This window comes from Coenobita brevimanus, chromosome 70 (assembly GCF_032717465.1).
Source record: "Coenobita brevimanus isolate Jiangsu-jjx chromosome 70, ASM3271746v2, whole genome shotgun sequence".
Lineage (NCBI taxonomy): Eukaryota > Metazoa > Arthropoda > Malacostraca > Decapoda > Coenobitidae > Coenobita > Coenobita brevimanus.
Genome location: NC_137023.1, coordinates 44034495 through 44059813, shown reverse-complemented (window position 1 = coordinate 44059813; position 25319 = coordinate 44034495). Strand labels below are relative to the sequence as shown.

General features: G+C 40.9%; 1 protein-coding gene and 1 non-coding gene across 2 annotated transcripts in view; one reads left to right on the top strand and one right to left on the bottom strand.

Moving 5' to 3' along the window:
• Positions 1 to 25319, top strand: part of Pxn (Peroxidasin) — a 493078-nt gene that overhangs the window by 394623 nt on the left and 73136 nt on the right. The window contains exons 13-18 of the mRNA XM_080277593.1: positions 668 to 783; positions 2240 to 2391; positions 2932 to 3057; positions 3948 to 4037; positions 11357 to 11529; positions 13667 to 13900. Coding sequence (XP_080133719.1) covers positions 668 to 783; positions 2240 to 2391; positions 2932 to 3057; positions 3948 to 4037; positions 11357 to 11529; positions 13667 to 13900 — 891 coding nt within the window. The remainder of the gene's footprint in view (positions 1 to 667; positions 784 to 2239; positions 2392 to 2931; positions 3058 to 3947; positions 4038 to 11356; positions 11530 to 13666; positions 13901 to 25319) is intronic.
• LOC145406565 (5S ribosomal RNA) lies at positions 10494 to 10612 on the bottom strand. The gene has a single exon (XR_013898585.1). It is a non-coding gene; the product is annotated as a 5S ribosomal RNA (ribosomal RNA).

The following is a 25319-nucleotide window of genomic DNA, read 5'->3' as shown; positions in this document are numbered from 1 at the left end:
CTGCTGACAATGATAGTGCAGTGTCTCTGATTTCTAAAGGCTTTGAGGGATTCAAAGATGAGGCTCTACTCGAGGAGCTAATCCCATGTGGCTGAGACCACTAACTCTCCATCCTGTAGCCTTGGAACCCCTTACCTCAAGCCCATCTCAGTTCACTCTGTGGTATTTGTTTCTTCATTGCTTTGCCTTTTTCATCAGTTTCTGTTAGCCTAATAATGTTTACATGTATTTCTTATACCATAACAATATGTATGCATCTAGGGGATATAAATTGTCATAAAAGGGAATGCCAGATACCAGCTAGGATAAATCCAATAGTTTCTGTATATCATTATCATGCAGTTTCATTATCACGCACCATGTTCAGTACCAGTCATGTACAATAACCAGTGAGTCACTGTACTATCAAAAGTTTGTTGACATTCTCCCCTGTGAACATTGCATCCTACTCGTATTCTCTTCAGATGTCAGAGACTATCTCTCCTTCTCATAGTCTTATTGTGTACTTTATGTTTTCCTCACATAATAATGTTTCGTGTAACACTTCTGATCACCACAGCTGGCAGGAATGTGTTAGTGAACTTTTTAGTGTGCTAGTACCTGTTTGTATATTGGAAATATTTGTGTACTGAAAACATTTGCAGCATAGACAGTATCTGCTTCTCAGGGTTCCATCTGGGTGTGGCACATGTTAAGCAGTCTGATGAGGGTGAGTACACCTGCCGAGCCCAGAACGCAGCAGGAGTGCAGGAAGCCTCGGCAGTTCTCTATGTTCGTGACAGGGTAAGGGAAAGAGTTGCGATTTGGATATATTTTGATATATTCATTGATCTTAGAGTATGTTGCTGGGCAGCAGTGCTGATGATGGCTGTCTTAAAGAAAATTATAATAGGTAAATGAATTACTGTCCTTTAGTCAGAGGATGTCATTTGTATTTTATTCCCACTGCCACCAGACTTTTTATATTGAACTTGGGAGAGACTTTTTGAGCTGGCAGGGTTAGATAGTTCCTCCATTAACCTCGTCACTTCAAAGGAGTCAGTAGTACAGCTGTATACTTGTATACCTTTCCATTGTCAGCACTTCAGGAAGAACATCAGGAAGGTGTTAACAGGTTTGTTTCTGTTTTGGAGGTGGCACCAGAGTCAGTTTAAGCTATTCAGAGTCATTTGATGGTGCTGTGTTTAAATGACAATGGCATCATTGAATTAAAGGGGTCAGTAGTACAGACATACAAGGTCTGCTCAGAAAGTATCCAACCTGAGGCTCTAAAAAAAATAAATAGCTAACTTGTTGATCTAGGACATTAATGCCCCTCAAAGTAGGCCCCTTCTGACTCGACACATGTAGGCCAGCATTTTTTTTATTGCCTGAAACATTTTTCAGAGTCAGTTTTCGGTACCTCCTGCAGGTACTTCATCGCATTCATTTTGATCTCTTCTCAGATGGAAGTTCCTCAAGACATGCTGGAGTGTGCAAATTTCAATCCAGACTTTCTGAAGACTTATCACTGGAGATGAGGCTTGGGTGTATGGGTACGACCAAAAAACCAAAGCATGGTCATCCCAGTGGAAGCATGCAGGGTTGCATCAGCCAAAAAATGCTCGACAGGTCCACAGCAGTGAAATGCACTCACATGCTGATAGTCTTTTTTCAACAACCAGTGTTTGTGCATCACGAATATACATCAGGTCAGACTGTCAACAGTCATTACTACCTCAACATTATCCGTTGTCTTCGTGATGCAGTTTGGTGGAAGAGACCAGACGTTTGGAAAGCAACAGGTTGAAAGCTGCACCATGACAATATCCCTGCCCATTCTTCTCAACTGATTCAGGAATTTTTGGCCAAGCACAACATCCTGCAGGTCTGGCAGGCTCCCCACTCGCCAGACATGGCTCTATGCAGCTTTTGGTTATTCCCTAAGCTCAGAGCTCCGCTGAAGGTTACCAGTTTGAGATGAAAGAAGAGATAATGATGAATGCGATGAACCACCTGCAGGAGGTACCAAAAACTGACTCTGAAAAATGTTTCAGTCTGCGGAAAGAACGTTGGGCTACGTGTGTCATGTTAGAAAGGGCCTACTTTGAAGGAGATTAGTGTCCTAGCTCAACAGGTTAGCTATTGATTTTTTTTAGAGCCTTTCTGAACAGACTTCATATACTTTTACACTTGTCCATTGTCAGCACTTCAGGAAGAGCTTCAGGAAGATGTTAATAGGTTTGTCTCTGTTTTGAAGGTGGCACCAGTTATCCGCAAAAAACCACATGATGTAACAGCCCTTACTGGGCAGGATGTTGTGGTGCTGGAATGCAAAGTGGATGGCCGCCCCCGTCCCCATGTTGTTTGGCGTAAAGATGGTGACATCATAAGATCTGGTTTAAGAAACAGGTGAGAACATGGCTACCTTCAAGTTGTAGGTAGGTGGAGGAAGTTGGTATATACTGGGACATGGGGGAGGCGCACCACCTAATGCTTGTGTCACAAGTGTCCTTGGAGCACTTCTGAAGGAGTAGAAAGGTTCTGTTGTTGGTTGAGACATATCTCATCGTAAATCAAAGTGCTTTGCTCTGCTTTATAATTGCATTCCATGTTTATGTGAAGTATTGAGTCAGAAGGATGATAATTATGAGGATATCAAACAGTGATGTACTACAGTATATAGTGTTACTTTCAGACCTCAGCACAAAGCTGTCCTTTTTTTTTTTTTTTTTTTTTTTTTTTTTTTTTGGCCACAGCCAAATGATATTAATCTCAGGAAAGCTGTATTCAGGCTGAAGTGGTTAGACACACTCTCTGTTAGCCAATACAGGCTGAATTGATAAAAGACGTTATCTGGTATTTATTATGTAGTCAATTACTATTAAAAATTCATGACTTATATCCATGAAATATAACAAATGCATTACTTTGAGAGCTGTATCCTTCCAGAATAGAGAGTGATGGAACGCTGTACGTATACAATGTGACCTCTGATGATGCAGGGACGTATGAGTGCAATGCTCAAAACCTGGTTGGTTATGACACTGCCCGTGCTGTACTCACTGTTCAAGGTCAGTATCTTTATTGTTGGCGTCCCCAAGTGTAAATCATTATATCCATCATTATGTATGTCATATTGTTAAATGATGACTAGTCTTTAACAGCTGGTGTCTACTATACTCTATACTGTGCCCTCATTGATAAGTCTTGTTTTGAGTAGTTAAGAAACACCATACTCCTGTTAATAATAATCCATTAAGTATGTTTGCGTGTAACTAGCACTAGTGTTAAAAGATACATAATTGGTACAGCAGGTGAATATGAAGTACTCTATAATTGTATTATACTGTATACTGTGTTTATGTAACAGCTGTTTATGGCTTTATTCACTAGAAGCAATAAAATTGTTGAGATAAAATCATTCACCCATAACAATTTTCCAAGTACAAAAGCAGACAGAGGTATTGTTATAAGTATGAAGGTTAATGGAAGGAGAAGGTTGGAGTTTTCACCTATCATCAGTTTTCAACTGCTGATGCCATTGTCAGTAATAATGGAGTAGGTCTATTGTTTGCCACGGTAATACTCTTTATTCATTTACTGTTCTTAGACTCTTAAAAGAAAGGACAGAAATACTTTCATAATTGTTGTAAAAAACACAAGTTTCTAAGTTAGATCTTTTTTTGTGATATGATGCCGATGTAATGGTTTGGAGAACCAACTTCATTGAAGCAAATCTGTCAGATATAACTAACAGTGATTGTAGTACAGTACATAATAATTTTTTCACTGGACTAACAATCCTGATTGCATTACAGTACTATTGTGCAAGTGCAGTAGTTTATGAGTATGTTCAGGTCTTGATACTGAAGTCATATTTTATATTTTCCTGTTTATTTATCTTCCCTAAGGTGTAGGGAGGCTGTGGAGCATGTTACCTCACCCCACCCTTTGCCTGCAGAGAGCCCGAGACCTCGTGTAGGGGACCAGTTCCTTCACCAGAGTTTTCAGGAGGCACAGCTGCAGGTGGATCGTGCCCTCAATGACACTATCAGGTAAGAAACATTTTTTTTTTTTTTTTAATTAATGCTTTTTGGTGGTAGATGTTGGTGACTATCATCCACTCATGGATTACTGACCACCATGAGAGTGGCTTTTAATTATATGGATGAGGAAATGCTGAGGGAGTTGATAGTGACCATGATAAGACCAAGACTAGAGTATGCGGCTGTGGTATGGTCACGTCATCTGAAGAAGCATATTGATAAACTAGAGAGGGTTCAACAGATGGCAACGAGGATGATACCATGCTCAAGGGAACTCACCTACAAGGAGAGATTGGAAAACTGAAGTTACCAACACTGCTCGAGAGAAGGGAAAAAGGTGACTTGATCACGATATTTAGAAATGTAAGAGAATTGGAAGGGATGGATAGAGAGGATCTTTTTGTGTTGGATGGTGGAAGAACAAGAGGTCTATCTATCTATCTATTGCCAGACGCCTCAATCCCGTTTGGGGTGGCCACAAACAAATCACCTCCAAGTCACCCTGTCCCCCGCCATTTCACTCCCCTGCTCCCAACTCACACCCCCCTCTCTCATATACCTCTCCACTCCATCCCTCCATCTCATCCTCAGCCTCCCCCTCCCTCTTCCCCCCTCCACCTCACTCACATACACTCTCTTCGTCAGTCTTTCACCCTCCATCCTCTCCACATGGCCAAACCACCTCAGTGTGTTCCTCATAACGCTTCCTATCACATCCACATCAACACCACAACGCTCCTTTATATCCGCATTCGTCAGCCTGTCTCTCCATGTGACTCCACAGGCTCCTCTTAAATAACTCATTTCCACTGCTCTCACTCTTGACTTGTGTCCTTCCAACAACGTCCAATCTTCACTTCCGTATGTTAGAGTTGGTATCACAATACTGTCATGTAGTAACTTTTTCACATGCATGCTCACTTCCCTGTTTCTTATCACTGCTTTCAAAGAACCAGCAACCTTTCTTCCCTGCTGTACCCTTTCAAGCACTTCACCCTCCAAACCTCCATCCTTACTCATTACACTACCCAAGTACTTAAACGTACTCACATTTTCCAATTCCTCACCATCCAACCTCACTATACATTCACTGACTTCACCTCTCTCAAAGACCATCACTTTACTCTTCCCTACATTCACCTTTAGATTCCATTTCTTACACACTCTCTCAAACTCATCCACCAAGCCTTGCAGCTCCCCTTCGTCTTCACTCAACAACACAGTATCATCTGCAAACAACAGTACAGGGAGTTTCCAAACACTATCCTCTCTCACCAGGGCCACTCCAACATCCACTACCCTACCTTGTACCTCTTTTATTACCCCATCCATGTACAGATTGAACAACCATGGAGACATGACACATCCCTGTTTCAAACCAACTTTCAAAGAGAAAAATTCACTTAGTTCACCATCCACACACACTGCAGCCTTCGCACCATCGTACATACTCTTCACAGCATTCAACAACTTCCCATCTACTCCATATATTCTTAACACTTTCCACAATCCTTGTCTATCCACCCTGTCATATGCTTTCTCCAAATCCATGAAAGCCACATACAACTTCTTTCCCTTCTCTAGAAACTTTTCCACTAAAGATCTAAGAATGAATATCTGATCTACACAACCTCTTCCCTTCCTAAAGCCTCCCTGTTCTTCTCCAACTAATTTCTCTGTTCTTTCTCTAACTCTGTCAATAAGTATCCTACCATACACTTTTCCTATTATACTAAGATGACAAATGCCCCTATGATTACCACACACTTCTTTTTCCCCTTTTCCTTTGTACAAGGGAATAATTATACCTGACTTCCAATCCTCCGGGACTCTACCTTCCTCCCAGGCCAATCTGCACATCTTTCACATCCATTCTACTACTATCTCTCCCCCATGCTTCAGCATTTCACCACACACTCCATCAATTCCTGGGGCTTTCCCCGATTTAACTTTCTTCATTGCTTCCACAACTTCTATCCTACTGATTTCTTCCTGTCTTCTCATCTCCCTCCTTCTCCCAGCCATTCCCCAGCCACTTATACTCGCATTACTTCCATCCTCTACGTTCAACAATTCCTTAAAGTGTTCTTTCCATCTGCTCACTTTTTCTCCCTTCTCCACTAGTAATCTACCATTTTTATCTTTCACTCCCCTGCTAACTTCACTTCCACCCTGCCTTACTCTTTTCACCTCTTTCCAGAACATTTTCTTACAGTCCCTCCACTTTACACTCAAATTCCTTCCAAATTCCTCATCCACTCTCTTCTTACTCTCTCTTACTAATCTTTTCACCTCTCTCTTTCTTTCTACATATAACTCTCTCTTCCGCCTCTCAACTTCTTCCATGCCCCTATTTCTCATCCATTCATTGTATGCTTTCTTCTTTTGTGCCACAGCCTGTTTCACCTCTTCAGTCCACCATGGTGTTCCTTGCACCCCCCTCCGTCTTCTCTTCCTTCCACACACCACATCACATGCTGCACATATTTCTTCTGTAAATATCCTACACACACCTTCCACGTCTCCCATCTGCTCCAATTCATAATTGCCCAATCGTTCCTCCACTTCTCTCTTATATTCTGCCTTTTTCTCATCCTCTTGTAACCTTTCCACTCTCCTTGCAACTACTCCTTCCTCTCATCTTTCCCTTCTTCTATTCCTCCATCTTACTTGAATTTTAATTCTGGCCACCACCAAGTAGTGGTCAGAAAGTCCACTCCCCCAGCCACTATAAACTCTTGCATCCGTTACACATCTTCGCATCCTTTCATCCACACACACATAATCAATCATTGCCTTCCTTTCATTCAGTTCACCACCCACCCTTCTCATCACTCGCCATGTATACCTGTGGATCATTTTATGCCTGAAGAGAGTATTGGTTATCACCAACCCCCTCCCAGCACAAATGTCCACTAACGCACTCCCATTCTCATCTATCTCAGCAGGCACACCCCACTCACCAACTATTCCATCCACCTTCACATTCCCAACTTTACCTTTCATATCACCAATCAAAAACACTCTCTCATTCCTTCCAAACTTGTCCATGCACACTTCCACATTTGTCCAGAACTCTTCTCTCACTCTTCTAGCACGATCTTGCGTTGGCGCATACACACACACAGTCGTCCACATTTGTATTCCAACTTTCAACTTTACCCACACAATCCTTGACCCAACTGATCCATACTGTCTTATGCTCCTCTTCCATCTTTTACTCACAACTATACATACTCCTTCCTTTGCCCTCTCATTCTCACCTGCTCCTGCACATATACCCCATCCATACTCCCATTCTCTCACACTTTCTCCTCTCCATTTTGTTTCAGTTATTCCACATACATCCACTTTCGCACCCTCAAGCACCTGGACAATCTCTCCCTCTTTCACCTCATCATTCGCTCCTCTTACATTCCACGTAGCCATTACCAAGTCCTTTGTCCGGTCCTGGGTCGTCATCGTTTGGTCAGTCCTTGTCCGAGGCCTGTGGTTTGTTTTTTTAGTTAGTTGTTTTCCGGGGAGGGGCACTAACCCTTCGCCAACCCTTTTAGTCGCCTTTTACGACAAGCAGGGATACTGGGGGAGTATTCTTGAAAAAAAACCCTACCCCCAGGGGTCATGACTTTAAGTTGAGGAAAAGTAGATGTCTTAATGATCTTAAAAGGTTCAGTTTCCTGAATAGATGCATAAGTGTTTGGAATGACTTAGATGAAGAGATGGTGCAGGCAAAGAACATTCATGTGTTTAAAACTAGACTCGATAAATGTAAATATGGAGACAGGACAACGCAAGTTTAGCTCAGTTCCTGTATGCCGCAAATAGGTAAATAGGTAAATACACACACAGAGGTCATGGTAAATGAGATCATTAACAGGACATGGAACTAGCTGACAAGGAGGGATTCAAGAATGTTTAGATAAGATGAGATGCACATGTGGAAGAAAGAGATAAATAAAGGAGCTAGTCAAGGAAGCCAAGGAAAAAAAAAAAAAACAGAACAGAGGAAGAGAAGACAGAGTTCCATTGGAGAGTTAGAGATCAGAAATTGAGAAAGTGGTACTGAAGGAGAGAGGGAGAGAGAAAGACAAAAAAATAAAAATAGTGAAAACATTGAAAGTGGCATATACTAATGTAGATAGTCTAATTTCGACAAGGCTAGAAATTAGCGATTTCTTGAAGGTAAATGAGCCAGATATTATGTGCTTTGTAGAACCAAGTTAAGAAGGGATATGGATATCCAAATGGGAGATGGTAAATACAAACTGTGGAGAAGGAATAGAAAAGAAAAAATGAGAGGAGGAGTGATGAAAACAGTGAAGAACAGCCTAAATGTGGATAATGTGGAACTGGGCGAAGATAGGGCTGAAGAGATGAATATGAAACTAGAAACCAGAGGGAAAGGAAAGAGAGACTGCAGTAGCATACGTTCCCTCTCAGACAAGGGCATGGAATGAGGCTGAATACCAGGAGATTTTGTCGGACATGATTAGATACCTACAGAAAGTGATTGAGAAAAATAACATAATCTTTATGGGTGATTTTAATTGTAAAGAGGTGAATTGGGAGTAGTGGGACTCAGGAGGTAGTGAAGATTCATATGGCAGTATACTGTTAAATATAGCAGTGAATAATGTATTGACCCAGTGGGTCAAAGAAGAGACAAGATTTTAAGGTGATGACACACCAGCAAGACTAGATTTACCACTAACCAAAGAACCTGATGTAATTGAATCACTAAAATATGTTTGTCTTATAGGAAAAGTGATCATGTAGTGACAGTTCCAAATGATAGAAGGGAGTGTGGAGCCAGCAGATGAGCTATACAGGCATGGAAGATACAGCTTTGGTAAAGCAAACTATACAGGATTGAGGAAATTTTTTGAAAATGCAGATTGGAGAGAATTCAGAGAAACAAGAGAGATACAGAAGAAGTGGGATATCTTTCTAGACCTTTGGGTGAGGAAAAATATGTGCCAGAGTAAGTGGGAAAGAGAACTGGAAAAAGCACTGGTTCAACAGAAGGTGTATGACAGCAAAAAAAGAAAGGGATGTGGCATGGAACAAAGGGAGAATGAGAGTTAATAATAGAACAAAGGAAGAATATAAAAGAATTAGAAATGAATATACAAGAATGCATAGAGAGGAAGAAAGAAACTTTGAAAAGGTATAATTGACAATTGTAAGGAAGAACCTAAATTGTTTTAAAAGTTTGTTAATGGCAAATTGAAACACAAAGGAAGGAATCAGTGAGATGAGAGTAGAAGGAAAGGTCTATAAAGATGCAGTAATGCAAGCTGAAATAATGAACAAATACTTCCAATCGGTTTTTCCGAAGAAAGTGATATTGTGGGGGGGGAGGGAGTGACTAGAAATGTAGTATAAAAAGATATAAAAGTGAAAGTGCAGGAAGTGTATAAATTACTAAAAACTCAAGATGTAAGGAAGGCCCCAGGACCTGATGGAATCTCTAATTGGATACTAAAGGAATGCAGAGAATAACTGGTGGATAAGATTCATGGTTTAATTGTGTGTTCTCTGGAAGAAGGGAAAGTGACTCGGGAATGGAAGAGGGCCATTGTGGTACCAGTTTACAAGGGAGGGAATAAGGAAGATCCCCTGAATTATAGACCAGTGTCTCTGACCAGCATGGTCACAAAATTGTGCAAGAGAATCCTGAAAGACAGATGGATAAAATATCTGGAGTAGATGGACATTTTGGCAGGAAGTCAGTTTGGACTCAGAACTGGGAGGTCTTGTGTCTCTAATTTGCTGAGCTTTTATTCAAGGGTGATTGACATGCTACAGGAGAGAGATAGTTGGGTGGATTGTGTGTACTGTATTTAGATCTGGAGAAAGCCTTTGACAAGGTACCCCATAAGTGACTAATGTGGAAATTGGAGCTCACTGGAGGACTGAAGGGGAACCTCTTGTAGTGGGTGAGAGACTTCATGAGAGACAGACAGATAAGGACAGTAATAAAGGACAGGATGCCAGAGTGTAGGGAAGCAGTAAGTGGAGTCCCGCAGGGCTCGGTGCTAGTGCACGTAATGTTCCTGATTTACGCAAACTTTATGGTGGATGAAGTGGAACAGTTATGCAAGTCTGTTTGCAGATGATGCACAGATCATGTGGAGAGTAAAAGTTGAAGAGGATTGTAAAATTCTGCAGGAAGATCTGGATAGGATTTATGACTGCAGCCAGATATTGGAAATGAAATTCAGCCCAGAAAAATTACAAAATACTGGAAATGGGTAAAAGTACCAAAAAGCCATCACTGAATTATTCGATGGGTAATGAACCATTCACAAAAGCAAGAGAAGAGAAGGACCTTTGAGTGTTTTTTCATTCATTCATTCATTGCCAGACGCCATGTATCCCAGACGGGGTGGCCAAGGGCTTAGAGTTAATTGTTTTACAGGGAGGGGCACTAATCCTCCACCAACCCCACTTGACATGTAGGGATGCCAACAGCATCTGTTGTTCCCAGGCGGTCACCCATCCAAGTACTAACCAGACCCAACGTTGCTTAACTTTGCTGATCGGATGGGAAGCGGTGTACTCAACGTGGTATGGACCTTGGAGTGTTGATCCAGGATAATTTGTCAGATGAAAAAAACATTAACAAGATTGTAAGAGAGACATGTAAGCTCTTGACAAACATAAGATGGTAGCATTTCAATACATAGATGAAGAGATGATGAAAAAATTGATAGTGGCTATGATCTACCCCAGGTTGAAACATGCAGCAGTGGTGTGGTCTCCACGTAAAGAAGAAAGATATAAATATGATCGAGAGAATACAAAGAACAGCAACCAAGATGGCCCCCTCTCAGACAGATCTGTTATATAAGGAAAGACTAGAAATGCTGGGTGTGCCTTCCTTAGAAGAAAGAAGAGAGAGGAGCGAGATGGAGCGAGATGATTGCAGTGTTCAGGACCGTACTGGGAGTAGACAAAATTGACAGAGAAGATTTGTTTGTAAGGGATGGGGGATTAACAAGAAGATATGGAAAGAAATTGAAAAGTATAAGTTGCTTGAAGGATATCACGGAATACAGTTTTCCATATAGATGTATTGACCCGTGGAATAGCCTGGACAAAGAGATCATCCAGTCCAAAAGCTTAAATGAGTTCAAAGCAAAGTTTGACTACAGTAGTTGAGACATGGAGACTGAACCCCATGAGCATAGCATATTTCCTGTATATCACAACTAGGTAAATAGGTAAACACACACACACACAAAGAAATTTTAAATTTGTTTTTATTTTATAAGCAAGCAAGTTAATCTTTTATCCCCTCCCAATCAACTTCCAAATCCATGCAGCGAGTTGTTCAAGCGAGATCGTGGTAAAATACCAGCTCCTCATGAGTTGCTGCGCATCTTCCGATTCCCCACATCAGAGGGTCGGGAAATTGCAAGGGCTGCCGAAATGATTGAACGGACCTTGCAGATTGTCAGGACCCATATTGAATCTGGCATGGTTTTCAATCTAACATGTGAGTACCAGTCATATTTGCTAATTCTGTTATATTAACCCTTTTACTCCAGTGACATATTTTTCCATATTATTTTTTCTTGCTACCTCCAAACAGTTTTATTCAGTGTAGGAGAAAGTTATTGAACTGCAAAGTTTGGAAATAGTCATCATTAACACTTTCACTACACAAGATTTCCCTCAAGCTGAACAGAATTACTGTATCTGGTTGTGGTCCATAAGAAAATGTCATTGGAATTGGTGTAATGAAAGTGATATTCTGGAATATTTTCAATGTTTTTTTTTTTTTATTTTTTTTTTTTATTTTTTTTTTTTTTGCAGTTATCAGTTTTGTGAGTGGGGGCAGTAAGGTCTGGAAGTTAATGTTGACAAGAGTTAAGTGATGATTGTTGGGAGAGATGATTTACAGTGTGATGTACTTATGGAATGAAACTTGAAGTGATGGTAGATATTAATTATGGTATCATGGTAAAAAAGAAGGGGTATGTGCAAAGAAGGTGGAGGGAGGTGATTCAAGGAAGTAAAGTGGCTGGTGCTGTGAAGATTTTTTATGTGACGCAGAGGATTGAGTGCACATGCTACAAGAGAACATAAAAAAGCAAGTACTGATGCTGCAAGAGATGTATCAGATACTGCATCAACAAAAGGGTTTACTGGTCAGAATTAAAAAGTAAAAGAAATGTGAATGCTAACTTGTGGTAGGTGGGGGTGCTCACCATCCACTCACTCAATATAGTGATGCTCTGGGTGTCCGCCCTTTCCTCTCTTCCATCCATCCTCTTCTGTCTTTCTTTCCTTTATTCTTTCCTCTTCCATCTGCCTATGGGTGACTCTACACTGAATGACAAGCCAAATGGCTTCCTGTACACTAGGAAACCATTTACTTTGCTAGGTGGTAACCATATAACCAAATTATGGCATTTGGTGGTTTAGAAGGTAATTAAGGTGCTCCAATCGGATTGGGTAGTTGGGGTTTATTGCTTATGTAATGCCATTCAGGGATGAGTGAGGCTGGTCACTCTCATCTTAAATGTCAGGACCAACTTGCTTAGCCCCGAGTTCATACACTCCTCTATGGGGTGACATAGGATTGCATGATGGATAGATGGGTGGAAGAAATATACTGTATGTGAGTTGCATAAGATTGATAGGATAAGAAAATTAGAGACTTACGAGGGATGTGAAGTAAGGGAGTCTGTTGATTAAAGAGTTGTCATGGTCATATAGGGAGAATGGACATTGATAGGCTGATGGAGTGGGTATATTCATGTATCAGTTTGAGGGTGTGAGGAGGTATGGAAAGACAAAAAGAACATGATTTCTGAATATGGTAAATGAAACTGTAGCAGGGCAAGGAAGTTAATGCATCTAAGCTATTGAAGAACATAAAATAGTGGATGGATATGCTGCTCTTGTACAGTAGTTGCAAATCATTTGGCAGACCTTATGAAGCTCATTTTTGTGTGGACTGTAAGTCCTGTGAGGTGGAACCAACAGTTTTGGAGACATAACTGATGAATGAAGGGATGTGTGTATCATGGCACAAGGTTACTTAGGTATGTGCTTTCTTGTTCCTTTTTCTGAATTCTTGCCAACCCATTTATTAATGGAAAATTGTGTAAGGATGGTAATGATGATGTTTGGTGATGATGATGGTAACTGCTACAACCATAGCATCAGTTTTGGTGAATGTGTTTCATATTCATATTGAAGTTTTGTTTTATTAAAATATGCATGTATGGACCATTGTACAGTTGATTAAAAAAACAACATGCAGGAGGGGTCCCAGTAATATTAATCTACGGTAATTTCATTTGCATGTGCAGAAAGTATCAGTAATTCTTATAGATTAAATGGATAATATTTCCAGCAAGCTATATTGGAAGCTGGGGTGCTTATGTTGGATGGGACCACCATTTGTTGTGGCATAGTGTTTCACATGAAATGTGCACCAATACTTTTTTGATGAGCTGTTCCTATATCTCATTTCAGTTAGCATTTTGTTTCTTAAAGCAAGCATTTTTTAATTCAGACTTTAAAATCTTGTTAACTTATTATCCTGTAAAAGTTAAACATTATCACATATTCACAGATTCTTACCTTGATCACATTACATGTTTATACTGAAAAATTTTCAGCCTTCAGTTACAAGGATCTACTGTCACCGGACAAGTTGTTGTTACTGAGAAACTTGTCTGGCTGCCTGGCCCACCGGCGGACAGTGTATTGTGATGATATGTGCTTCCACTCTCGATTCCGCTCCCTTGATGGTACCTGTAACAACCTTCGCAACCCACTTTGGGGTGCCTCGCTTACTGGCTTCCGGCGTTTCCTTCCACCCATATATGAAAATGGCTTCAACACACCTATAGGTAAGTTGGATTGCCTTGTTAACACTCCTTTTTTTAATGTATTGGAGTTTTCTAGATACAGTACTGTACTTGGGAAATAAGGAAGCAGTTAAGCATTTGATTCAGATTGCATTGTTTCAGTACAATTTAATCTTGGATTCCATTACAGTTGTCATCCATGTTAAACAGTTAATGTTAACTTTGGGTACTGCGTAACTTGGTCAGTTGAAACACAGTATGTATTCAGTATTGTCTATCTGTCTATCTGTTTATAGCCCGATGCCCTAATCCCGCGAAGGGTGGCCGCAGACAAAACGCCTCCAAGTCGCTCTGTTACCCTCCATTTGACTATCCTCCCCCAGCTCACTCCCCCCTCCCTCATATACCTCTCAACTCATCAGTTCACCTCATACTCGGTCTTCCCCTCCCTCTCCCTGCCTCCACTTCACCTACACACACCCTCTTAGTCAGTCTTTCATTCTCCATTCACTCCACATGTCCAAACCACCTCAGTGTATTTCTCCTAATCTTCTCAACCACATCCACATCCACCCCATAACGTTCCTTCACTACTTCATTCATCAACCTGTCTCTCCATGTCACTCTGCATGCTCCTCTCAGGCAACTCATTTCCACTGCTCTCACTCTTGACTTGTTCACCTCTAGCAAGGTCCATGCCTCGTTTCCATACATTAGGTTAGGGATCACAGTACTATCATGCAGTGACTTCTTAACTTCCATACTTACCTCGCTATTTCTCATCACTTCTTTCAGTGAACGAACAACCTTCCTTCCTAGCTGTACAATTTCAAGCACTTCATCCTTAAAAGTTCCATCCTTACTCATCACACTACCCAAGTACTTGAATGCACTCACATTCTCCATATCCTCACCATGCAACCTCACTGTGCATTCTGTGACTTCATTCCTCTCAAACACCATAACTTTACTCTTGTTTACATTAATTTTCAGATTCCTCTTCCTACACACTGTCCCAAATTCATTCACCAAATCTTGCAACTCCCATTCATCTTCACCCAACAGTACTGTATCATCAGCAAACAGCAACACGGGAATCTTCCATATTTCACCCTCATTCATTAGAGCCACCCACATATCTACTGCCCTACCTTGCACCTCCTTTACAACCCCATCCAGATATATGTTAAACAGCCATGGAGACATCACACATCCCAGTTTCAGTCCCACATATAGATCAAAGAACTCACTCAGCTCACCATCCACTCACACCATAGCCCTAGCTCCTTCATACATACTCTTCACAGCACTCAACAATTTCTCCTCCACTCCATATATTCTTAATACCTTCCACATACCTTGCCTATCTGTTCTGTCATAAGTTTTCTCCAAGTCCATGAAGGCAGCATACACTTTCTTTCCCTTCTCTAGATATTTCTTCACTAAACATCTTAGAACTCTGATCTACACACCTTTTTCCCTTCCTAAATCCCCCTTGTTCTTCTCCAACTAGCTCCCCTGTTATATGCCTAACCCTATCAATGAGTTTTGTACCACATATTTTTCCAGTCCCACAAAGAAGGCAAATACCTCTATGGTTACCACATACTTCTCTGTCCCCTTTTCCATTGTATAAAGGAACAATTATACCTGATTTCCAGTTCACTGGAACCCTTCCCTCTTCCCAAGCCAGTCTACACAACTTCCATATCCATTCCAGAACAATCTCATCCCCATACTTCAGCATTTCACCACACACTCCATCAATTCCTGGGGCCTTTCCCATCTTGATCTTCTTCATTGCTTCCACTACGTCCACCCTGCTTATCTCTTCCTCCCTCCTCTCATCTCTTCTTCTCCCAGCCATTCCCCAACCACTTATACTTGCACTGCTTTCACTTTATACATTTGATAAATCCTCAAAGTGTTCCTTCCATCTCCTCAATTTCTCTCTCTTCTCCACCAACAATCTATTATTCCCATCTTTCACTCCCCTACTATTTCCCCTTTCACACTGTCTTACTTTCTTTACCTCCTTCCAAAACAATTTCTTACTCTCCCTCCATTTTACACTCTGATTCCTCCCAAACTCTTCATCCACTTTCTTCTTACTCTCCGTCACCAGTCTCATCACCTCCCTTCTCCTGCTCATGTATACCTCTCTCTTCTCTCTCTCATCTTCTCCCCTACCTCTGCTCACTAGCCATACACTATATCCCTTCTTATTTTGTTCCACAGCTCTTTTCACCTCATCATTCTGCCATGCTGTCCCTCGCACACCCCTGCATTTCCTCCTCACTTCACAAACCACCTCACACGCTGCGCCTATCTCTTCCGTGAATATCTTACATTCATCTTCCATCCCTTCCATCTGCTCTAACTCATACCTTCCCAATCTTTCTTCCACTATGCTCATATGCTCTGCCATTTTCTCACTATCTTGCAACTTCTCCACTCTTTTCACAGGAGCTGTTTCCTTCTGTCTTCCCCTTCCTCTCTTCACCCATTTTCTTTGCAGCCTTACCTTGGCCATCACTAAGTGATGGTCTGAGATTCCATTCCCCTACCCTCTTCACATTCTTGCATCCAACACTTGTCTTCTCATTCTCTCATCCACACACACGCAATCTATCATTGCCATTTGTTCGACAAATTCACCATCCATTCTCCTCATGACTCTCCATGTACACTCAATCCTCGTAAATTGTGGCAATATGCGTCTGGACCACTGCGGCGATTTACAAATTCCGTGGTTTATAAATAATAACTCTTATGTGAAAAATGAATTTGGGTCTGGACATTGGCCAACCACCCCCCACAGCACCCTACCTATACCTATCTAGGCACCATCAAACACAAATATACAAATTTAGGAATATTCAGTGAATGTATTTAATAGAAATAAGCAATGTTAAGGGAACTCACCTTAATCCTATAATGATATTGCCTAAGTGAATGGAGTAGCGTGGTGTTGGGAAGAACTTAGAGCCTCTCAGCATGAGGTGGGGGTGCTCCCTTCTCAACACGACAATTGAGCTCCAAACATTGACTGTATGACAACGGTGGCTGCTTCTTGATGCCATACTGCTTAGAGCGCTTCATCGGGTGTCCAGGAGGGGCCATGGAAGGTAGGAGGGGGGGGAGGATGCACAAAAATAGGCAGGTAGCTCTCGCACTCCACGGCGATGGTCTGTAGTGTGCGGACTGGCGGGAAGAACAACAACAACGTGGCGGCATTAGTATGCACACTTGCCACCAGGGATGGGTGGTGATTGGTTGTTGGGTCGCGATTTTCAAATTGAATGCCACGGTTTACGATTCTCCTCGGAAAAGGCCCACTTCGGTGCCTAGGTCCGCGATTTTTATGACTTAACAGTGATTTATGGGTGCCAGCAGTCTGACAGCCACTTAGCCATGATTTACGAATCTGTGATTTATAAACATGCGATTTGCGAGGATTGAGTGTATACCTGTGGATCATCTTAAGCCGAAAGGTGTTGGCTATTGCCAACCCCTTACCAGCACAGATGTCCACCAAAGAACTACCATTCTCATCTACTTCAGCTGGCACACCCCACTGACCAACCACTTCATCCACTCGTACATTCCCAACATTGCTATTCATGTCTCCAATCAAAAACACTGTCTCGCTTCTCTCAGACTTGTCCATAGATTCTTCTACACTTGCCTAAAACTCATCTTTCACTCTTGCCACTCAGTCCTCTATTGGCGAATATACTCATACAGTCGCTCAAGCTTGTATACCTACTTTCATCCCCACCCATACAATCCTTGCACCCACTCTTCCATACTCTCTTATATTCTCCTTCCACTTCTTGCTTATCATCAGACATACTCCCTCTCTTACCCTCTCATTCTCCTAAAATGTATTCCCATTCTCTCACCCTTTCATCTTTCTATTTCAGTCAGTCCACATACATCCACTCTTGCATCCTCAAGCATCTGAACAATCTCTCTTTCTTTCACGTCATCATTCACTCCTCTCACATTCCATGTCCCGACCCTTAGAATGTTCTTTGTCCATTCCCTAGTCATCAGTGTATGGTCCATCCTGGTCCAAGGTGCTTTATTTGCTTGTTTAGTTAGTTCTTTTTATGGGATACGGCACTAACCCACCACCAACCCTTTTAGTCGCCTCATACGAAAAGCAGAGATACTGGGGGAGTATTCTTGAAACCTCCCCACCCCTGGGGGGGGTAGCGTATTATTCAGTGGCTCTTTTTGCTTTGTCCTGGTCTGTGTGGCTGCACAGACCCATCAACCCCAGGCATGCAGCCATCTATCTGTAACAAACAGTACCATGCCAGGTTCAGAGGGGGGTCCTTCCACATGGTAAGGTGCAAAGAAAATGTAGGGGGCATAGCCCCCAAGAGGATGAGCTATGTATAGGAGATTTGTATGAGCAGTAGTCTCAGCCCAGACTTTACTGCATGGTAAATGTGGTTGAGTTCCCCACCTGGGTGTGTTGTGCAAAGCCAGCTACTGGGCTTTGACCCCATATCACTCCCATAGTAGTAGTACTTCTCAGAATGATGGTAATCATCCACCCAAGCACACATTTGGTTGACTGATGAGTGCAACACCTTGCTCAAGGGTAACCTGAGACTGTGTAGGGCAGAGGCATCCTTCTTCTCTGAGCTGCATACATGCTTTGGCCGCATACCCCACTATTCAGAGGTAAGACAGGCAAGGCTGTGACACATGAGAGTCTTAAAATGCAATGTTATTTGACAGCTAGTGTTACTGCCAGAAAGGTTTAGACTCTCTCCCTCCCACCCATCTCAGTGTAGCAAACACGCACGTACGCACACACACACACACACACACACACACACACACGCAGGTCGTCGACAGAGACGGAGCTCTTCCTGGATCATGGGAAATAATCGCTGAATCAGCAGCAAAAAGGAGAACAGCCTATTGTGATTATGTGAATGAGTTCGTGAATGGTGGTCCCGTCAGAGAGTAGTTAAAAAAAAAAAAAAATGCGGTTTCAGTCATAAAGAGTACAAGATATAATGGAAATAGAAAGTTTCCATATGGTTGCATCATGGCGGAGAGGGACGATGCTTTGTTTACAACGGGTGACGAGGATTTTGTGGGCTTCTCTAAAGATGATGTGGGAAATGGAAGTACTAAGCTGAACCAAACAAGAGTAGCAGGAGTAGAGAAAACAGCGGAGAGGAATGTCCAGGAACTAAAAAAGGTATGGGCAGTCATTAGAGAGTTGCAGGAACGGACCTTAGAGCAGGAAAGAGAGATCAAAATTCTACAGAATTAACTGGAAAAAGTTTGCACATGCAGTGATGAACAAGAAAAAGAAGTCACAGAATTAAAAGTGAGTAATGAATCTGCCTCAAATGAAATAAAACAGCTCAAGAGGGAGAATAAGAGGTTGGAAAAAGAAAGGGACAGGATGAAAAGTAAACTAGATTAGTATGAATCAAAATCAAGGATGCAAAATAAGCACATTAAGGAAATAAAGGAGCAATGTAAGGGGTGGAAGAAAATTCAGGAGGAAAGAAATGTAAATTTGAAAGAGATTATAGAACAACAAAACAAGGAAAGGTTGGAGAAGGAAGTGGTTAGGGTACTGAGAAGTAGAGAATCTTTAGTCAGGGATGTAGCAGGTAAGAAAAAATGTGTAATAATTTCAGGAGTAAAAGAAAAGCATATGACAGTAAGCTCAGAAAGAGAAAGAGAAGAACTGAGTAAGGTTAAAGAAATGATATCAGTAGTTATGGAAGGTAATAGCGAAGCTCAAGAAGAGATTGAATATAGAACATGGAAATTATCAAAGAAGGGTTTTAAAATGTATGGATAAGGAGAGATGCAAATGAGGAAGCAAGAGCTAAAATAAAGGAGTTAGTAAAGGAAGCAAAGGCAAAAAACGAACAGAGAATGGAGGAAGGGAAGACAGTGTTTTATTGGAGAGTTATGGATCAGAAATTGAGGAAGTGGTACCGACGGGGAGGAGAGAAGAGGGTATAAAAAAACGACAAAAATAATTTGAAGGTGGCATATACTAATGTTGATGATTTAGTATTGGCAAGGTTAGAAATCAATTACTTCTTGAGGGTACATGAACCTGATGTATTGTGCTTTGTAGAGACCAAGTTAAGAGAAGATATTGATGTCCATATGGGAGATGGTAAACACAAACTGTGGAGAAGAGACAGAAAAGAGAAAACAGGAGGAGTGATGATAGCAATGAAGAACAACATAAATGTAGATACTGTGGAAATGGGAGATGGCAGGGTTGAAGTGATAAATATGAAATTAGAAACTGGAGAGAATGATAAGAGAGATATGGCAGTAGTGTATGTTCCCCCCAAGACATGAGCATGGAATGACAATGAATACCAGGAGATGTTGTCAGACATGGCTAGTTATTTACAGAAAGTTATTGAGAAAAGCAACAATATAATTTTAATGGACGACTTTAATTGTAAAGAGGTGAACTGGGAGGAATGGGACTCAGGAGGCAGCGAAGATTCGTGGGGCACTACATTATTGAATATAACAATGAATAATGTGATGACGCAGTGGGTCAAAGAAGAGACATGATTCCGAGGTGAGGACACACCAGCAAGATTAAATTTACTATTTACCAAAGAACCCGATGTAATAGAATCTTTGAAATATCTGTGTCCTATAGGAAAAAGTGATCATGTGATCATTGAGTTCCAGATGATAACAGGGAACGTGGTGCCAAGAGACAAGCTTTATAGGCAGGGAAGATACAACTTTGGGAAAGCAAACTTTACAGGATTGAGAAAGTTTTCGAAAATGCGGATTGGAGAAAATTCAGAGAAACAAGAGAGATACAGAGGAAGTGGGATATCTTTCGGGAGTGGAAAAATATGTGCCAAGAGTAAGGGGGAAAGAAAACAGGAAAAAGGAGTGGTTTATAGAAGGTGTATGATAGCAAAAAAAGAGAGAGACACGGCATGGAACAACTGGAGAAAGAGAGGTAATAACAGAACAAAGGAAGATTATAAAAGAACTAGAAACTAATTCACAAGAATACGTTGAGAGGAAGAAAGGAACTTTGAAAAAGGTATGATAGACAAATATAAGGATGAACCCAAACTGTTTTGTAGATTTGTCAACAGCAAACTGAAACAAAAGGAAGGAATCACCAGACAGAAAGTAGAAGGGGAGGTCTATAAAGATGCGGCAATGCAAGCTGAAATAATGAACAAATGTTTACAATCGGTTTTCACCAATGAAAAGGAGTTTGTGGAAGGGGAGGGAGTGACTAGTAATGTAGTGATAAAAGATATGAAGGGAGTGACTAGTAATGTAGTGATAAAAGATATAAAAGTGGAAGTACAGGAAGTGTATAAATTACTGGAAACTCAAGATGTAAGGAAAGCCCCAGGACCAGATGGAATCTCTAATTGGGTACTGAAGGAATGCAGAGAACAACTGGCGGATAAGATTCACAGTTTAATTGTGTGTTCTCTGGAAGAGGGGAAAGTGCCTCAAGAATGGAAGAGGGCAAATGTGGTACCAGTTTATAAGGGAGGAAACAGGGAAGAACCCCATGAATTATAGACCAGTGTCCCTAACCAGCATGGTCAAAAAATTGTGTGAGAGAATCCTGAAAGATAGATGGATAAAATATCTGGAAGATATGATTATTTTGGCTGAAAGTCAGTTTGGATTCAAAAGTGGAAGGTCATGTGTTTCCAACTTGTTGAGCTTTTACTCAAGAGCAATTGACTTGCAACAGGAGAGAGACAGTTAGGTGGATTGTGTTTATTTAGATTTGGAGAAGGCCTTCGACAAGGTACCCCATAAGAGACTAATGTGGAAACTAGAGCATATAGGAGAACTGAAGGGAAACGTCCTGGAATGGATGAGAAACTTTTTGAGAGACAGACAAATGAAGACAGTCATAAAGGATAGGATGTCTGGATGGAGGGAAGTAACAAGTGGAGTCCCACAGGGCTCGATGTTGGCGCCAGTAATGTTCCTGATTTACATAAATGATATGGTTGATGGAGTGAACAGTTATGCAAATCTGTTTTCTGATGATGCAAAGATCTTGAGGAAGGTAGAGGTTGAGGAGGACTGTAAAATGCTGCAGGAGGATCTGGATAGGATACATGGATGTGGGCAATGAAATTCAATGCAAAGAAATGTAAAATATAGGAAATGGGTATAAGTACCAAGAGGCCGTCACAGAATTATTTGATGGGTAATGAACCAATCACAAAAGCAAGAGAAGAGAAAGACTTAGGAGTGCTGGTCCAGGATAGTTTCTCACCTGAAAAACATAATAACAAGACAGTTAGAGATACATATATACTCGTGACTAACATAAGAGTGGCATTTCATTACATAGATGAGGAGATAATGAAAAAAATGATTGTGGCCATGATCTGCCCCAGGTTGGAATATGCAGCAGTAGTGTGGTCCCCACGTAAAATGAAAGATATAAACAAGATCGAGAGAATACAAAGAACAGCAACCAAGATGGCCCTTAGCCTGGCAGATCTGTCTTACAGGGAAAGGCTGGAAAAGCTTGATCTGTCTACCTTAGAAGAAAGGAGAGAAAGGGGCAACATGATTGCAGTGTTCAGGGACATGATGGGAGTAGAAAAAATTGACAGAGAAAACCTATTTGTATGGGATGGTAAGGTAACTAGAGGACATGGAATGAAACTGAAAAAGCTAAAGAAGGATATCAAGAAATATAGTTTTCCAAATAGATGTATAGACCTGAGGTATAGCCTGGACAAAGAGATCATCCAGTTTAAACACTTAAACGAGCTCATAGCAAAATCTGACCTACTGAGAAACGGAGACAGGACGACACGAGCGAGGCTTATTTCCTGTATATCACAATTAGGTAAATACAACTAGGTAAATACACACACACACACACACACACACACACACACACACACACACACACACACATTGCTGCTGTTAGCCTACTGGGAATAATTTACTTCTGTTCACTATCTGTTTCATTGCTTTAATACAGATGATTATTTGGCATAATCTTTGGGGAAATAAAAAGAAATACAGCACACCCTGAGTTTCTGATGCCAGATTAACTGACAGACATCACTATCCAAAAATGCATGAAATCTGTCTGAATGAAAGCCATATCCATTTTTTATGACATTAACTGACAGTGTTTGGGGAAATTGAGTAATTCAAACCACGTGCCACTCTCTACCACCCACGTGCAACTGCTAATGGTTGCCAAACCAAAGCTCAGCCTACCCTTTCTGCTTCAGTCACACTTAGTAAGCTGTCTGATGCAGGTTTGTGCCAACATTATGCAGTCAGCCCTTAAAGCTTTTGCAGGGGCTTATGTTGTTTGTGTTTGTGCTGTCATGTGTGTGCATGCTCCCCCTTCTACCACGTGTGCAAAGAAAGTTCTGTCCCTGAGAAGACGCAGGAGATAACCAAGCAATTCACATGGTTACGCACTGTGGTATCTCCTCTGCGCCACCAACTAGATATGAGTAATCAACACATCTTGTACAGTACTACAGTATGGTAAGTACAACATACATAGTGTAAATGTATATTTTACTGTAAAATATTGTACTGTCCAGCATGTGTTTGATTTATTGCATTACTGCATGCATTTTTTTTCAGTGTAGATTACTGTACTATTACTTTTTTTTCTTGAAAACTCTATTTTGGGGTTGCCCCTTTTATTTCTGGATAGTTATATAGTACAATATAGGGTTTTTGTAGGGGTTATACCACCCATGGTGGGGTGGGTGGGTAGTACAGCATCATCCAAAAAAATGCATTATCCAACATAACTTTGGTTTAATTATGTCCGATAATTGGTAAGTCACTGAAGCCAAACATTATAGGTTTTGAAGATTTCTGAAGTTTTCAGCCAAATTTAACCCACAGAAGTTAAATTAGTATTAGTGTGAGATGGACTGGGGTCATAATTTTTTCACCTCTCAAGCCACATCCATGCAAGTTGGACATGCCCAACTTGGAAGGGATGACTGTACATTTTTAAGCAATGAAATCCTGCTGTGTCCAGAGTATTTCATTCAGCTTCAGAAAAATCTGTCTTGCATAAGGGGTTAAAGAAGGCTGTATGTACTGTACTGTAAGCCCTTTGAATAGTTGTTAGTACAATGAACAGAACTTACGATGAACAGAGGTGTCTGGAAATAATGAGGTTTTAAAAAATTGAAAGAGTTAATCTTTTATAAGGTATGTGTCATACATATAATTCCAAGTGAATAAATTTGTAGCAGTGCCATATTAACTGGATTCTATATTTTTAAGGACTAGGGTAATATAATTTGAAGGAGAAGAATTTAATGTTACATGTGTGTATGATTAGTATTTTTAAACCTGCTCCCATTTTATCTATTTATAGACTTGATGACATAATATTTCATTATGTTATGGATGTCTTATCATATGAATGTATCTTTCCAATGTCAGGTCATGTATGATCAGAACAGTTCCACCAAAAGATTTCATAAAGTATTAAAAGATAAACTCAGGGTATAATTCACAGAAGGCATATAGCAAACATTTAAACTACAGTACTGTACTCCACACATGATGCAGCAGTCAAATATACATCCAGTCCCCAATAGAACTTCTAGGTGAACATGGCCAAGGGACATAGGGGAAACAAACTTTGTCCAAGAATCTAACTGGCCCAGGAATTGAACTCGGGTTTTCTCAGTTGTGGGATAGATGGGAAACAATGAGTGAGAGGGAGATTTAAGTGGGAGGGAGAAGTGGGAAGAGAGTAGTGAAGTATATACAGTATCTCACTGGCTGGTAAGAAAATGATATTATGATATGTGAGAGATTCAAATGTGCCCATTTGATCCAAATTTAGGAGTACAGTTTTTGATCAGTTGCAATGCATAAAATTATTTCATGACCAGTAGGTCAGCAGCATGTGGTAATGTAAATTTATGTCCTTACCATCAGCAGTTAAAGCCATTCCTCCTGTTATCCCCTTCATTCTAGTGATGTACCAATATATATTCATTTAAATCTAGCTACCTTCAGACACTTTTTATTCAACTTAGCTGAGAGTTATTGCACTAGCGGGATTACATGTAGCTTTCATTTACCCCTTCACTGCAAGAGATCTACTCAGAGATGAATGAAATCATCTTGTGGGTGCAAGAACAATATTGAGAAACACCACTGGATTGTGGAGGGTTAAGAAGATTATGGCTAGTATACAACAGGTACTTTTCCTAATGACAACCAGTATCTTGAATGAAGCCTGAACACTTATTCTTTTTGTTGGCAGTGCACCTTCTAATCTGTTAGACCTTGGTATCTACAGTTCATCATTCTGTTCTCATAGAACTACAACCTTCCTCACCACAGCCTCATTCACCTCATTCTTGAAACACAGACAATCCTTCAGGTTAAGCTTTACCAAAAAAAAAAAAAAAAAAAAGAGAGA